The following is a 15881-nucleotide window of genomic DNA, read 5'->3' on the forward strand; positions in this document are numbered from 1 at the left end:
AGGGAACATTTTCAGCATGTCCTGTAATGTAAGCAGGTAAGCTTCACTCTATACAGTTGCAGTAGCACAAAATGCTGTGCATGGGAATATAAAAGACTTCACAACATGCTTCACACAAGATGTATCAGCTGCTAGGTGAAGCAATAAACTTCCATTTCTTGAAGCAGGAAGTAAGGAATGTGGGTGTGCAGCAGCAGTAATATGGAGAATTATTGGACTGTCAGTGAAAGACAGTCCTTGGCTGAATACAGCAATCTCGGCCACACTGTTCTTTCATTTTCTGTTACAGTAAACCATAATTACAGCTGCTGGAAATGAGTAGAACAAAGTGACTACAATCATTTATTGCCCATAAGAAACTGATGGTTGTAAAAGAATTTTAATTACTAATCAAGAAAACTGTAATAGCACAGACATCTTGCAGTTGGAGAGTCAATATGTTCACTTATACACTTACTGCAGAAATAATTAAACAATTGTGCCTATTGTTTATCAACTCTGAGCAATAAAACAAAGTAAATTACTACTTCTTTACTGAAAACACTGTACTATATTTTATCAGCTTTTTCAAATTTACACATAAGGAACAGATATGAAATATTTATATATAATTAATGTGTTAGCCTAATATTTTTTCATTCTGAACCACTCTTGGAATATAATTTTCTTTAACTTGACTCATAATTTCAATGTGTACCTCAAAAAAGTATAACAGCCAAAATATTCTGCTTTTGATATATACACAGCACTTGCTACCACATAACAGGATACTGCTGAATTGTTTAATAATGAAAATCTTGAAGATTTCTGTCTTCTGGGTTGTTGCGCTGTGACCTCTGAAACATTGGTTAACATCGACCAGACTACACAGCGCAACAACCCAGAAGACAGAAATCTTCGTACTCACCGCTGTGAAAACCTCAAATCTTACAATGATAATCTTCACTGCGTTACTAACATGGGGTTGGCAGACTGCTGGCTTCTTAAGCTAATGGGTTATGAATTCAGGAATTTGTGCGATACATGTATTACATACGACCCGGTTACTGCACCTACGTGTAACTTCCTTGTTTTCATAAACCTAGATGAACACCAATTCTTGATACTGTAGTCATATCAGGACATTTTTATGGTTGTTGCAATACTATCTGCTTTGCTTCTTGAAAGAGAAAAATAATACTTAAAAAGAAAAACACACATTGGATAGTGGTTACTAGCAATAACATAAAGAGTACTTGATATTTTGAAATGAACAAAAGAAATATATTACACAGACAATGCATACTACCATTTGAAACATAACAACTCCACATTTTAGCCATAACATTCTTGTTGAGAATGCACATCCATACAAGCACAATGCATCCTCTTTAAGAAGTTTCTATAACAGATGCAGAGAATCTCCATCACACCACACTGACTACATTTTTGTGTCAAAGCTGTCTGACAAAGTGATTAGAAGTCGAGCTACTTGGTTAGCTTGAACCGCTCTGCTCGCAGCCGCTTCTTCTCCTCCAAGACACTATTACCTACAGTGCTCTTCTTCACATTTGCTGTATCATCAATACTAAACCTCCGTTTCCTGTTTTCCAGCTTTTCACTTAGTTGAGCCTAAAAGCACAAATACTCGGGTAAGAACAGGTGTGCGCGCGTAGAAATTCATTCGGAAAGAACATGTGGCTTCTTTCTGTTACATTTTCAGATATCCAGAATAGCCATAGTTTCTTAGTTAAGATATTTTCAGTTGCGAAGGCACACTGAATGGTAGGATGGTTGTGCACATCATATTGAGAAGGATGTGGAAGTGGTCATGGCCTATTACAAGTTTCTGTTCTATAATCTTTTTTTTGAGGGCCTGAGAGAAACCACAAAAATCTATCACAATATCAAGTCTCTGGGACAACTAAAATCCACAACTTCCTGAACACAAAGCAACAGTGTTTAATCAATCAACCTTGATATGTGGTACAATATTTAGATTCTACTACAAATAGAAAATTATGTAAGAAAATATGTTGTCTTTCAGAACTCCAATCTTCAATCACGCCACTAAACTGGGGTTATCACTTTGTATGAATACTTTACTCCCACATCCAAGCACATACATACTGGAGGAACAGACACAGGTGACCCAAATTAAACAGTACACAACATACACAAATTTAACACACGTCTGCTTGATTTAGAAGCAATTTGAGGACACTGTATCAATTGTAGACGAAAAGAAAAAATCCTAGAACCATCCATAATGGGGAGAAACAGGTTGTTATTATTTTTAAGGAATCAATCTGACATTTGCCTAGAGGGAGAAGCTAAATATTTTAACTAGGCACCCACTGAATGCATTAACATTCTGCTACCTCATTTAGTGGGGATGAGTTAGATTACCAGCAAGTGTGCATATTCAGGGCCAATAGCTCTGCCAAAATGAGGCACAAATAAATACAAACATCCGATTCCATGTCACAGAGAATTTACCTTGCTCACGTTGCTGCTGCTTATAGGAGACAATGTCAGGCCAAACCTCTCAGCTCTCTTACGCAGAATGTCTGAACTTGCTGGCTATCAATAAAAAGTAAAGTCATGCAATTTGATAAACATGATACACTATCAAAAACAGGAAAGGGCCAATGCTACAATTTTAAGCTGCTATCAATGCTACAGCTGAGTGGATTTTCAAAGACACAAACTTGTAAAGAAGGATAAACCAATAGATTGAGTAACACTGATCTAATAATGGTCAATTACCACTTTTTATAAATATAGTCACATGGGTTTGTCACATCTTAGACCTCCTGAACCCACAAGATAAATTTCATACAGACATTTTTATTTGTATATGTTTATATACTCCCACACATGCTATTTAAGAAATACTCACTGCGGTGTTAATTGTGTTGATAGGTGCTGATATTCCAAATCGAGCAGCCCTGACTTCCTTCTTGGCATCCCCAGACAGTTCCACGCCAAACTTTTGTGCTCTCATCTCTAGACGCTGTGAAACAAACAATTTGTAATTTGTGCCAACTTTGCCTTTCAGGGATAAGCTGTACTGATTCTGCGACAGTCTGGCAAATATCATTAGAACATTTTTCATCACCTCTTTTCTTAACTACATGGTCACTATAACTTTCTCTGAACATGATTGCTCCCCAGCCAATTCCCACCACCGGATCTTTATAAAAAGGCATCCTACTCCCTCCTACAGACATTCACACTAAAGGTGGCAATTGCAGTGTTTGCTAAAAATGTTGGCAGCGCTTAAACAATTGATGCAGCTTAATCCTAAAAGTCAAAGTTATACATAAGCCTCAGCTGTGAAAAGTGAAGAATAAGAATCTGTAATTGTAAATAAGGCACTGGGTTATATTACATCTAAGGATTATCCATATATGGTATTTTAAGAAATGAATGCCTTTAATTATAACCAAAACCTCTAACCTCTTTCATGGAGAAGGCAGAGAGCTTGACGACCTTCTTGCTATCAGAATTTTGCCGATTCTGTTGCTGTCCTGTATCTGAGACACACTGTGTTGTCTGCTGCTGCTGGTTCTCCTTCTCAGAATTTGCAGCTGATGCAACAATACTGCGGTTTAACACAATCTTCTTGGCACTGGCTACTGTGCGTTTGTTGGGCACGGGAATTTCATCCTCAGATGGTGATGCCAGTTTTCTCAGCTTTGGTTCTGGAGAAGTGCTGATTTCACCCACCAGAGCTTCCTCCTCTGTTTCATCCTGCCAACAAATTAATGATCATGACTTTCTAAGTTATTTCTTTCTGGGGAAAGTATGTATTGAAGAGACACAATTTTGACACTGACAATTACAACATGGAGAGAGAATTACATTAAGAAAATTGTGGAGTACTAGCATCAACAGCAGTAACGGGGGGTATACAGGAACATTGATCAACTGCCAATACTACCCATGCCACCTGCTTAAAGTCTCTATAAAAATAAAGCTGACCCGCTACACACCATGGAGGAATTTGAGGGGTCAGTGGTCAGCATCATGTACTGGCTACACTTTATCCCCAAAGTAAAGGACCCCTGGTACCCATTGGATAGGAGATTGGCTAGGCCCCAGAGACAGTCTGAATTCAGAAGCTAGAAGAAAAATACCTTGCCCTTACCAGGGATTGAACCAATGTCAAAACCAATCTGTAGTCAGCCACTATACTGACTGAGACACCCTGGCTCACTTAAAGTTTCCAAACAAAATTCATTCTGGGATCTGGGAACCCTTTTGCAACTTAAATGTACAAAGAGATACAGCAGATATAAAGAAATAACAGGCAGATATTTGCATTGTGAATAGTAATTGCACTGTCTGAAGCAGAAGTGGAAACTACTTTCCTTCTATGTGAGAATCTCAAACCATGGACCAGTTATGATCTTACCACTGCAGTAGCAACTAAAACTTCATACTACATGAAGATTATGCCCTGTTTATAGCACAATCAAAACATTTTCTTGCATATATAAAAATATTTTGCCAAAGAAAGAAGGTCCTAAGGCCTTTTGTTTAAAAATCAAACATATTATTGTGGGCCTAGCATACCAAGTCCACTCATATGAAGACAGTCACAAATGAAATTTCAAATTCCTATTTCTACTATTTTGCAGGTACAATAAGAAACCATCAGGATCAACATGACTACACAGACCTATTGTTCTTATGAAGGTTATCAGTAACTTACTGCAAGGACATCATCTTCATCCAGAATCTCCTCGGAATCACCTGCTGCTGAATCAGGTTCTGTGATCAAAGAGTTCTCTGCAATAAAAAATGTCAAATAACCGCGAAAGTGACAACTGAGGCTAGTGCTCCTTCTATACTGAATGCATAAACTCATGTCTCTCCTGACTCACTGATGAATTTTGAATGCTGAAATTAATATGTGCCACAGAATTTGTTTCCATTACTGTAACCTGTTTAAATGATGGATAACATACTTCAGTCATCTGATCTAAAACTGCAGTATGTACAGTGATTTTTACTAATACACAGTTCAATCATCTATGGATACTTACTCAGCATAATGTGCTACAATACAGGGAATGATAAATTATTTTTGGGCTTGGAGCAAAACAATTTTTCAACATCAGTTTTTTGTAGTTTTATTGCTAACAACAAGAATTAAACAGACTATCAGTGAATAAAATAAATTGCCCTATTAATATACCTATAACCTATAGCAAGAAATGAATGCACATGTGTATGATACAAACATTCTGATACAGAAAAACAAACTACAAAATGTTTCAGCCAAGTCATTAACAATTCTACTTCATATCTGGAATGTCCCAGGTTCAAATTTCATCACATACATATCATGAACATGTGCACTGTTCTTTCAATTGTTCTGAAGTAGAAATAGTTGGTTAAGGAAAAAAGGTGCCAGTGTATATTTATGTAATTCTGTGCCACTGTACCCACTGAAATTAACAAAATGCGCTAAAAAGAAAAAAGCACTAGTATAAAATGACCAAACCTTTACCCAAAGTATGGTCACTAAACTGGACATTTATTCTTCTAGGAAACACTGCTAGAAAATAGCCACCAATATAACATGAAATTTATTAAACTAACTCTATCAATTCCTATTCCTATAGCTTATCAACCTGAACAGATGGGGGAAGAAGGCAGCGTAAAATGACAAAACGAGTGGAAGATTGGGTGGACACTGAGATTAATGAATGCAGAGAACGGCTGAAAAAGTATGAGATGCATCATTTCTACACTGCATACAGTTGAATAAAACTGTTTTAAATCACATTACCACGTTTTGCTATAAATGAAAACGGTAGAAACATTGTGCAATTAATTTAAACCAATCTTTGCCGCAGTTTAGTTTTTTATTTCTGTCAAAGTTCCTTTACCAACCTAGAATAACTTACCTCCTTGTAAAGATAACTGTAATCTTTCTACCAATTCGGTTTTATTTCCTACAGCATTCAGGCCTCTAGCTTTCAATTCCTTCTTTAAATCTGCCACCTGGAAGTATAAACACAGCCACGCGTATACCATCAGACGTTCAAGAACTTGCAGCAGGCATTGAAATAAAACAATATTCTCATTAAAAATACATTCACACAGCACTTCACACCCATACATTATTATCATGTTCATTTAACATTATAGATCACAGGCTAATACAAATACAAACCTTTAATTTTGAAATATCTTGTAACACATCCGCCATTTTAAACACGTTTTCTCCTATCATACACGCCTTCACAGGTCCCTTGCTAATAACCATCAGAGTGGCCAACCACGAACTTGAAAACAACTTCTACGTAGGTAAACTCTGCGTCCGTGCAAAAACGTTTAGTATATCCGTTTTATGTCTTACCGGTGGGCTTCTGGGAGTATTATATCTGAAAGTATTTCATTGGCGCCTCTTCAATCGGTGATCTCCAAATACTATAAACATTTTACAATTATTAGGCCTTAGAAAGCAAGTAGTACCGTAACGCATTCATAACCTTAATGTAACAACGAAACGAATTAATATGGTAAGCTACAATATTAACTAGTTTTTGTTAAGAAGGTAATAAACAATGGTAATTATACCTTACAGTGGGTTAAAAACTTTTGCAAGTCAGATGAAAACACTAGGTGCTTGCAACAACTTATGGTTAAAATATTTTTTATTATGTGTAATAATACAATGTTGTTTATTTTCCATCACTTGCTAACACACCACCACAGCTTACTGCTAATGTCATACCATCACTGCTACACTGTGTCACTACAAAACATGTGATCAGACATACTTCGGCATTGTTCACTACTCTATATGTATTATGTAAATTGCTGCACCTTTACAATGTAAATATTTTGTGATATGTTCATTAAAAGTAATTAAGTATGAGAAAATAATAAGTTGTAATTTATTAATTAAGGCATACTTAAAATGTCAGAATTCTTCCAAAAGTAATGCACTCTAATGGCATTTTAAAGCACATAATCTGAAAATGGATGGGTTTTTTTTTTTAAGTTTTGAATATAGCAAACAGATTATGAAATGTAAGATTTGAGGTTTTCACAGCGGTGAGTATGAAGATTTCTGTCTTCTGGGTTGTTGCCCTGATGACGGAGGCAGTATGACCTCTGAAACGTTGGTTAACATCGACCAGTCTACACAGCGCAACAACCCAGAAGACAGAAATCTTCAGATTATGAAATACTGGTCACATTTTAAAAGGACAGGGCAGGTTTAGTAACTTTTATAGGACTGTCTAGAATTTCTCTCCATCCAGTCTTTATTGATTTCTCTTTCCTTCAAAGTCAAATATTAGTACATTTTCTAAGAACATTTACTATGTTCCAGCCCACTTACCCCATCCTCTTTTAACAATTCATCACAGTTGTAGGTAAGTGTGAACCATTTGCATAATCCTGTTTATTATACTTCAGTTACATACCTGATCTACAGATTAAAACTTTCAGTGCTTTTGCTTTCTTGAACATAGATTATGATTGTGCCCCACAGAGCAGGTACCTTCTAACCTGAAGACCAACATGGCCAGTCTCTAAAACTTAGTATATTTTAGAATTTTTATACTGGTGTAATTTAATATGATAATGGATATACACAATACAATACAAATACACCATATCAATAAACTTTAGAATGACATGAAATGCCTGTAAATTAAATGTATCATTTTAATGTGTGCATCACTCAGTATTATATATCAACTGTGCACGCTTGTGTAAACTTGATACGTAATAACATTGTTTTCATAAATGGTGGGGAATTTATTTCTTACCTGAGCAATTGTTAGCTTCTCAGGAAGGAATTTTCTCCATGGAGTTAAATGATATAAACTATGTATATTACTTCATGTCAAATGAGATGTGAGGATTATGAAAGTAATATTAATAGTGGTAGAGAAGGAAGCACCCATGGTCTACTTGAAGGCTGGAATTTGACTGGATGTACAAAAGTTTGTTAAGATAGGTTAATATTTGGATTGGGTACTTCCCAAGTACAAGTCAGACAAATTACTGCTAAAATTTAAATTTCTTGAAAGTAAATGGATTTAGGTTTCTTAAAGGGACATTAAAAAATAAAAAGTATTTATTTATTAGGAGCTGATGAAATATATATAATCACATGCACTTAACAAAGGGTACACTTGTCACCTGACAGCATGTCAATGAAGGAATACATGTGCAATGGGATATTAAAATGAAAACAAGAATGTTATCAAATAAAGTCAGATAGTGTTGTCACAATAACATGATTACAAATCAGACCTACTACTGCGTCTGATTTTAAATAATTTTCTGTGCTTGAAAACAGTGTAGTGGCGTTCTGGCTCTGTGGAAACTGACTGACGTGATGAACGTACACGTTCTGCCAACTCTTGCTGCTCCTGCTTAGTCAGTGGTGTCATCAAGTGACTGCGACTGTAGAAATAATAATAAAAAGAAACAGTCAATCATGTGAGCACTAATAAAATTCACATTACTGTGAACAATTGAAATATTTTGTGCATGAAAGTGAGTGTTAGGTGTGTTCCAAAGATGCTGGCATTCAATCAGAATGACTGCTGAGCTGAGATTTTCTTTAAGTGTTTGAAACATCACAGAAGGAAATTAAATGCATTTTATGACCTGACTGATGTGTGTTAAGATATAGGTCCATCATTACACACCCGAAAGCAAAGGAACAAGCATGGAACGGTATACAAACTCTCCACTGCCAACAAAATTCAACACTCTGAAGTTCACTGGTAAGGTCATGGCTTGTTTCATGGATACCTGTCACACTAATTTGTGCATAGTTCTTGGAGGACAGTGTTACAATAAATTCCCAGTATTATTAGTCTCCTGACAATGAAAGTGAAGGCAGCATTCAAGGGGGGGGGGGGGGGGGGGGAAATCTGGAAAAGGTAAGGAATTCTTCTTCATGACAATGCTAAGCTCCATACTGCCAATAAAACAGTCTCATCACTCTGGGTTTCAAGATCCTGGACCATCTTACAGTTCAGACATGGCTGCTTCAGATCGTACCTTTTCAGACCATTAAGAGAATTTATGGGAAGACAAAAGTTTGACAATAATGTAGCAAAGCAGGTTTGTGTTCTCCATTTTCTGTGAATCCATCTTACAGAATTTTATGCTGCAGAATCCATGTTAATGGGACATATGTGTACATGTTGGGAGAGAGTACTTAAAGAAAAATACCTAATGTTAAACAGGTAAAATGATCTATTAACATGCTATGATAAATATTCTAGGTCAAATCTGAACCAATCTTGCACAGTAAGACTTATTTATGAACTTTTAATATGAAATACATCTTTACAGACGATGACAACTTTATACTTCACAAAGAGGTGTGATTACCAGAACAAATGATATCATCACATATTTCATGCACTATGTTAATTATCTGAGTAAGAAGTTTACACAGACACAATAACTTGTAGCAATTTCATAATTTGTGCTCATAGCAAGTACTTCAAACACACACACAAGATAGTTCTTGTGAAATCTCATGTGAATCCCATACAATAGCAAAAAATCTTAATCACAAGAATCTTTCTATTTTGAGGTTTTACTGCATACTTTGTGAAGCAAGACAGCATCCATATGAAGCAAAGTCAAATCTCAAAATTCTTACCACTCCTAACTCTACATCTTTCATCAGTCAGTAAAGGAAAGACATTTAAGATCAGCAAATGAAGTTTGGCATAGAACAGGAAGTATGACCACATCATATAAAGAATACTCCTCAAATTATTGTATTTATTCACCTATAAGACAAACTTAACTCTGATTTTAGCCAAGTACTGAGCTAGTGATAAGGGATGATGATGTAATTTATAATATGCTGCTTGGTGAAGTCTATCTCAATTATAATAGATGAAATGTAGCATCAGTGGAATAAGTGACTGGAGAAAACCTACACTAATAGTATTCCACTACAAACATGTCAAGTGCCAGGTCAGAAGTGAAGCCCCATTAAGGACTCAGATTTCGATAATGTTATTCATTGGTCAGAGTATTGCACACTTCAGGTATTATTTTCAGAGGTCACAGAGATTTGTAGTAGACAAACTAGCAGTAGTGCAGGTTTATCTGAAGAATACTTCAGTTTTAACTTAGACGGCTGTCTTGTTGGGTTGTAGTACCAGACTACAACCCAGAAGACAGCCATCTTCGTACTCACCATGAGAACTTGAAATTCTACTGTTTTAACCTGCCAATCATCATGCTGCTAATGCCCCATACATATTATCTGACACAAATCCCAAATCAAAAGGCTGAACATAGCCCTCCACAGAGAGAAAATAATGGATTCTCATAATCTCATATCCAGGAAAGTCCTATCAGGTTCTCTGTTTTTGTCACCATTTCAGTTAAATGGGAAGTAGAGTGGATCATTTGAAAAACATGCTTGTTTTGTTTGAGGACTCAGGCTTTCAATATATGACAATGCACATTCAAACATGGACAGAATTTATCATTGTTATAGAAAAAAATATTAAATTATGAGACTACAGTTTTGATATTCAGTGACCCAAGTACATGATTATAAAACTGAAAAGAAATTGTCTTAAGTTTGTGCATATTTGTTTCTTTTGTTATTAGCATGAATTACAACTGATTATATGAAAAACTATGCCTTCAGTACAATAACTCTAAGAAGAAATTTTGATAGAAAATTATTGGAAAAGAAGTATTGTCGAAGTTAATGTACATGTGGTAAACCAATGCAGCAGAAATAAACAGAAATGAAATTAGTTTCAAATGAGCAGCTGACAATTCTGGAGTTGTGTAAAAATACGGTACTTTGAAGCAGATGGTTTTTAAATTATAGCTGTTACCTTCTGATGAGTCTGCACATATGCATACATTTATATAAACTGTTTTATCACCACCATGACAACCTCAAATCCCATTTATCTCATGAATATCCTATTGAGAATAGTCTGAAACAGTAAATGCTTTGTTCCACTTAGAATATGCCAATAGGAAAATGCAAGAAAATCAGGACAGACTGGAAGTGAATGGAACACACCAACTTCTGTCTATGCTGATGTTAATTTATTCGGTAAACGCAGGACTACCATTGAGAAAAACACACACTATATCATATTCTGGTAAAGACACTGGTATTGAAATGAATGCAAAGAAAACTAAGCAAGTATATGTCCATGTATCTTCACCAGACTGCAGGGTATAAAGACAGTCCTTTGAAAAGGTAGCATAGTTAAAACTTAGAAATGACAGCAACAAATAATAATTACATCCATGTTGATGTTAAAGTAGATTCAATATGGTTAGTTCAGAATCTTCTACCAGTAAACCTGAAGATAAAGACAAAACAATTTTACTTGTAGTGGCACAACTTAGGTAAGCTGGTGCATTGCAGCAACTAGGGAAATAGGCCAGGCAGTTGCTCTGAGTCAGTTAGATAAAGTTAAGCATATAACTTTAGGAAAATGTAGGACATGAAGAATATAATTACTGTGAGAGGAACCACTCAGCAGATGGCTGGAAGAGAGCGATGCAAGTGGTAGCTGGTTAACTAAAAGAGGGAGAGGAATATGAAAAACCTGATAACAGATTTGATTACCTACTGGAACTCATTCTTTAAGTGGTTAGTGAGAAACCATGATCTTGGGAGTAAGAGAGCATAACTACGTTGGAGAGATTTAGGCACCATGAACAGAGTGAGAGTTAGGCAATGGAGGTAACTGACACACAGCATTTTCATGACTTGCAACCTGTATATATGTATAAAATGTAAATATTTGAAGTGTCAATTTGTTATGTGAACCATACTGATCCTGCATGATACGGTGGAGACAGCAGCTGGACAAACCCTAATACATTACCTTCCCACATCCACCACACTCCAAAGAGACGAGACTAGTCAAAGCATACCATCAGTAGACAGAATTTTCTGGCCTGTATTTACCCCCAGGCACCCAAGGCAAGGGGGATGATAACACACTGGATGGTGGTAGACTATTGTCCGCGAGCCATGAGAGTAGACGTGGCCTTGTCAGCCGTTGCTTGTGTCAGGGGGAAAGTGGGTTCTACGTATGCGCTGGTGATCAGTCAGTCAGTCAGTACATTAGCTCACGATGTACGGCCTGTATAAGCTGCAGGTGTATTTCGGTCTGCTAGAAGCACAGAATTCTACCCCCACCTCCCTCAAAGATGTCAGGTCTACTCTCGTAGCTCGCGGACAGTAAGGAGGGTGCTAAAAGTGGCCACATTTCTTAGACCCCCAAAACTCAGAGTACAACTTAAGAGGTAGCAACATAGCAGTTTGAAACCCCAGTGCTACATTATTAGGGTATTACAACAGTGGTCCAATATACAGCACCCGTACATATGCTATAATACTGATGACAGTAGTGACATTATTCTGACACCTCATAGCCATGTTGTAACAGTGGTGTGTGCCAGTGGGGTTATATAACCTTCAGTCATGACAAAGTATAACACTACAAATTGTTTTATATGGATGTGAAACGTGGCTTTTAACTTTTGGGGTGACAGAACAAAGTAGCACAGAATATATTTTAGTCTAAGACAGAGAAGCAGTATTAAGAGGATGCAAAATATTACATGATGGGGAGCTGTATAATTTATAATTTGTATCATATATTAGGATAAGATGGACAAGACATAGAGAGGATGATAAATGCACACAGAATTTTTATCACACAACCTGAAGGGACCACATGGAAGAGCAGGAATACATGGGAAGATAATATTAAAATTGATCTTAAAGGAGCTGGTTGTGAAGGTGAGAACTATATAGGGCATAGTAGCAGGTCCTGTGAACATTGTGCCATAAAAGGTAAGAAATTTCTTGATCAGCTGAGGAACTGCTTCTCATGGGATCTATTTTTAATACCATGATTTCCAAGAGTCATTTTACATTTTAAGTTATCTTACATTTGGGCATTACTATTATGAAATCTTCATATTAGGCGATCCTAAATGATTAAGGCTGTTATTATATGCCATTTCTACAAGCAATTAAAGTAATCGTACTTCATAAATTATAAATACTCTCATATTCATTCAGCAAGCATATTTCAGAAGACTTCAGTACCTGCTTCTCTTAGGTGTTTTAGAAGATGGAGTGGGTTTGAACTTTTTGGATTTCCTCACAGCGATGGGGGTGGTATCTCTTTCAGACGTCTGTGGTGGAATAGTGTTGGTAGGAGTAGATGGAGGGGTAGACTCCTCTGTGATGGTGTGCAGCCCTCTGAGTGCCATTGTGTGGGCTCGAGTCTGCTGGCTTGGAGCACTTTGACGATGTGGTTTTGGAAGAAGCTGCTGTTTTTGAGGTGGTGAGAAAACAAATGCTGGCACAGGTGTAGGTGGAGTACCAGATGATGATTCTAAAATTACATAATAAATAATGCAAACAATACACAGTAAACTACCCTCTGTTTTGTGATGACCAGCATGTTACAAACCACAAGAATTATAATAAGATGCACCACAATGCAATGTTAAATTAAGTCCATGATGCAGAATCTTCCTTGAAAAATGGATAGTTACTTGGCTGGTCAAGAAATTGAAACATTCTGATCTTGGATTGCAAGGAAATAAATTAATGACAGCCAATACTGCCAAACTATTAGGCCTGAAAACAATAGTAATATTAAACATAAGAACAGAAATCCTAAAATAAGTGAATAATATAGCCTATGTACATTTCAGATGCTAAGGAGGAAAACCTGATTTTAATTTGGGTAAAAATGTTGTATTTTATGGGCATAATGAGAGGGGTTAAAAGTGGGGGAAGTAGAGATTATGTATGTAATAAATACTCACCTTCCTTCTTCACAGAACCACGCACAAGAGTAGGTGGGGAAAAGTGGAAAGAAGTGCTCGGTGATGCAGAATGAAGGTCTTCATCCTGAAGTCTGGCAAGACGAGGTGAGCGCCGTACTTCTTCAGAGGTATAAACCCGCCCCAAACGCGTAGCCACAGCTCTTGTGATGTGACTTCCTGTTGAAGGTAGAGATGTATGACTACTGCCAGCATTGCTGCTCACACTGCTACCACTATCACCTGGACTGTTTGCCTGTGGACAAATATTACAGTGCTGGACTGAAAACAGATTCAAAAGTAGAATGGCAAATATTAAACTTGGAAAGAAAGTGTGTGCTAATTTCAGACTTTATGATGAAGTCTTTTAGCAAATATACCTAGAAATATGATATTCTGTGCTCTAAGGGATCAGAATGTTCATCACCATCACTACTACAACACACCACTGGATCATGTGCTGAACTGTTAAAACACGTTCTCATCCCATATGAAACTTCACACAATACATTTTGATTCTATCCTCCTATCTGTATTTATTTGCTAAATATTGTAGTCACTTTCCTTCAAGTTTTTAACCAAAAAGTATGTAATTCTTGTATCTCCTGATGACCACTAAACATACTAGGTGAAGAATTAAACTAACCATTGTATCATTCCTCCATTCTTATCTCACTTCATCTTTCTTATGTCCAGATACCTTATTTTCATATACATTTAATGTCTGTCCTTTGTCCTGAGTGACAGGCCAAGTTACACACCCAGGCAAATGCAAGTCATACCAACTTCAAATCAATTACACTTTTACCTGAAGGTGAATCTTTAGCAGGACTCCCACATTATTGGTACATATAAAAGAATTCATTCTATTTATTCACATGTAACTGTGTGTAACTAAGCAATATTGTTTCAGCCAAGGAGCAGGCAAGTCATCAATAATAATTGTAATTTGCCTGAAGTGACGCAGGTGGGTTATTGACAAATCCACCATAAGCACTCTTACCACAGACTTCCTCCCTGAAGGTACACCAGAGACAGAACCATGTTCAGATGCAGACTTCAGAGCAATCTGAGCTCGCATAAATGATTTACGTCTCATTCTCTCAAGAGTGACATCTTCTGATCGAGTTGATAATGGAGAAGCATCTAGCTGACTCGGAGCACTTGTTGCTGAACTTGCATAAGGTGTTGATGCTGAAACAGGCAGCAGCTGACATGAAAAATCAATCCATTTGAACAGGAACAGTATATTCTACAGGATAAAGAAAATGATTCCTAATAAAGTACCATTATTTTAATCCACCAAATGTTACACCATAAGTTATTACCAAAACGAGTAGTAAGTTTACTGTGTTCAATTGTACATAAGGCTGTGCATGTTAACATCTTCCTCCTCAAAACATTTCTTAAATCCTCTGATTCTTTTGAGTTGTATCAAAATGAATAAACTGACTCCATGGAACTGAATACTATAATTTGACAATCAACTGCTCAAGAATTTCCCTACTGTTATCAAATAAAAAGGTTTATCATCATCACAGAATCCTTCACATGGACATTATCCAGAGTAATTTCAGTTTAATATGCTCACATATCATGTCTATAATATCTATTTTAATTTTATCCTCTCCTCACTGCTGAAGAGGCTTCTTTCAATGAGACAATTAAAACACTTCAATATAATGTTCAGAAGAATGGTGGATACTTTTATGGAGAAGACAGAATAAATAATGGACAAAAACTTTTTTGTTGTTTTACTGCTATGTTTGAGATGAAGAGATTGAAGCATGAAGTAAAATGTTCACTTATATTGAATGTGAGAATGGAGACCTTAAACTCATGATTAGAGCACCAAACTGCAAAAAGTCTTAAACAGGAAAACTGTAACATTGACACAATGATACAGCTAAATGAAGTAACATTAAATGAGGGTTCCACTCTAACAGTGTTTATCAGTGGAAGTTTTATAATGATTTATACTTTTCAACCTAACTTAAACTTTCTAAATGGCTCACACACACACTAGAAATACCACCCACCAAAAGTACATATTCAAC

At 36.5% G+C, this 15881-nt stretch overlaps 2 protein-coding genes and 1 long non-coding RNA gene across 9 annotated transcripts in view; 1 reads left to right on the forward strand and 2 right to left on the reverse strand.

Moving 5' to 3' along the window:
* Positions 1-329: 329 nt before the first annotated feature.
* Positions 330-6404, reverse strand: LOC110834886 (SAP domain-containing ribonucleoprotein). 3 transcript variants are annotated; one of them, XM_087340912.1, is made up of 7 exons: positions 6170-6401; positions 5901-5997; positions 4700-4758; positions 3442-3735; positions 2882-2995; positions 2479-2562; positions 330-1611 (listed from the first exon to the last, which is right to left on the reverse strand). In XM_087340912.1, the coding sequence occupies exons 1-7, from the start codon at positions 6260-6262 to the stop codon at positions 1468-1470; spliced, it is 885 nt and encodes a 294-aa protein (XP_087197038.1). In that variant the 5' UTR covers positions 6263-6401; the 3' UTR covers positions 330-1467. The 3 variants fall into 3 exon arrangements, with proteins under 3 accessions (XP_087197038.1, XP_087197037.1, XP_087197039.1); XM_087340911.1 differs by having other exon boundaries at positions 4700-4776; positions 6170-6399; XM_087340913.1 differs by lacking the exon at positions 2479-2562 and having other exon boundaries at positions 4700-4776; positions 6170-6404.
* Positions 6405-8079: 1675 nt separating this feature from the next.
* LOC110834862 (AT hook containing transcription factor 1 homolog) overlaps positions 8080-15881 on the reverse strand; it is a 50447-nt gene continuing 42645 nt past the window's right edge. For all 4 annotated transcript variants that reach the window (XM_087340903.1, XM_087340901.1, XM_087340902.1 and 1 more), the window contains 4 exons: positions 14828-15018; positions 13828-14080; positions 13097-13388; positions 8080-8421 (listed from right to left, as the gene is read on the reverse strand). In XM_087340903.1, the coding sequence (XP_087197029.1) occupies positions 8256-8421; positions 13097-13388; positions 13828-14080; positions 14828-15018 (902 nt within the window). In that variant the 3' untranslated portion in view covers positions 8080-8255. The remainder of the gene's footprint in view (positions 8422-13096; positions 13389-13827; positions 14081-14827; positions 15019-15881) is intronic.
* On the forward strand, positions 8421-15568 carry LOC110834877 (uncharacterized). 2 transcript variants are annotated; one of them, XR_015532706.1, is made up of 3 exons: positions 8421-8747; positions 9128-12784; positions 13843-15568. It is a non-coding gene; the product is annotated as an uncharacterized LOC110834877 (long non-coding RNA). The 2 variants fall into 2 exon arrangements; XR_002544713.2 differs by lacking the exon at positions 9128-12784.

This window comes from Zootermopsis nevadensis, unplaced genomic scaffold (assembly GCF_977971745.1).
Source record: "Zootermopsis nevadensis isolate Lab colony 2312 unplaced genomic scaffold, Znev_1.0 Znev_ptg000061l, whole genome shotgun sequence".
NCBI classification, from domain to species: domain Eukaryota; kingdom Metazoa; phylum Arthropoda; class Insecta; order Blattodea; family Termopsidae; genus Zootermopsis; species Zootermopsis nevadensis.

Excerpts from the sequence above, each read along its gene's own strand:
- LOC110834886 (XM_087340911.1), bottom strand. The coding sequence starts at position 6,262 with ATGGTTATTAGCAAGGGACCTGTGAAGGCGTGTATGATAGGAGAAAAC. Across the intron at positions 3,736-4,699 it reads ATGAAGATGATGTCCTTGCA|GATGAAACAGAGGAGGAAGC; the intron begins GTAAGTTACTGA and ends ATTTGTTGGCAG. Across the intron at positions 2,996-3,441 it reads CTGCCTTCTCCATGAAAGAG|CGTCTAGAGATGAGAGCACA; the intron begins GTTAGAGGTTTT and ends TTTGTTTCACAG.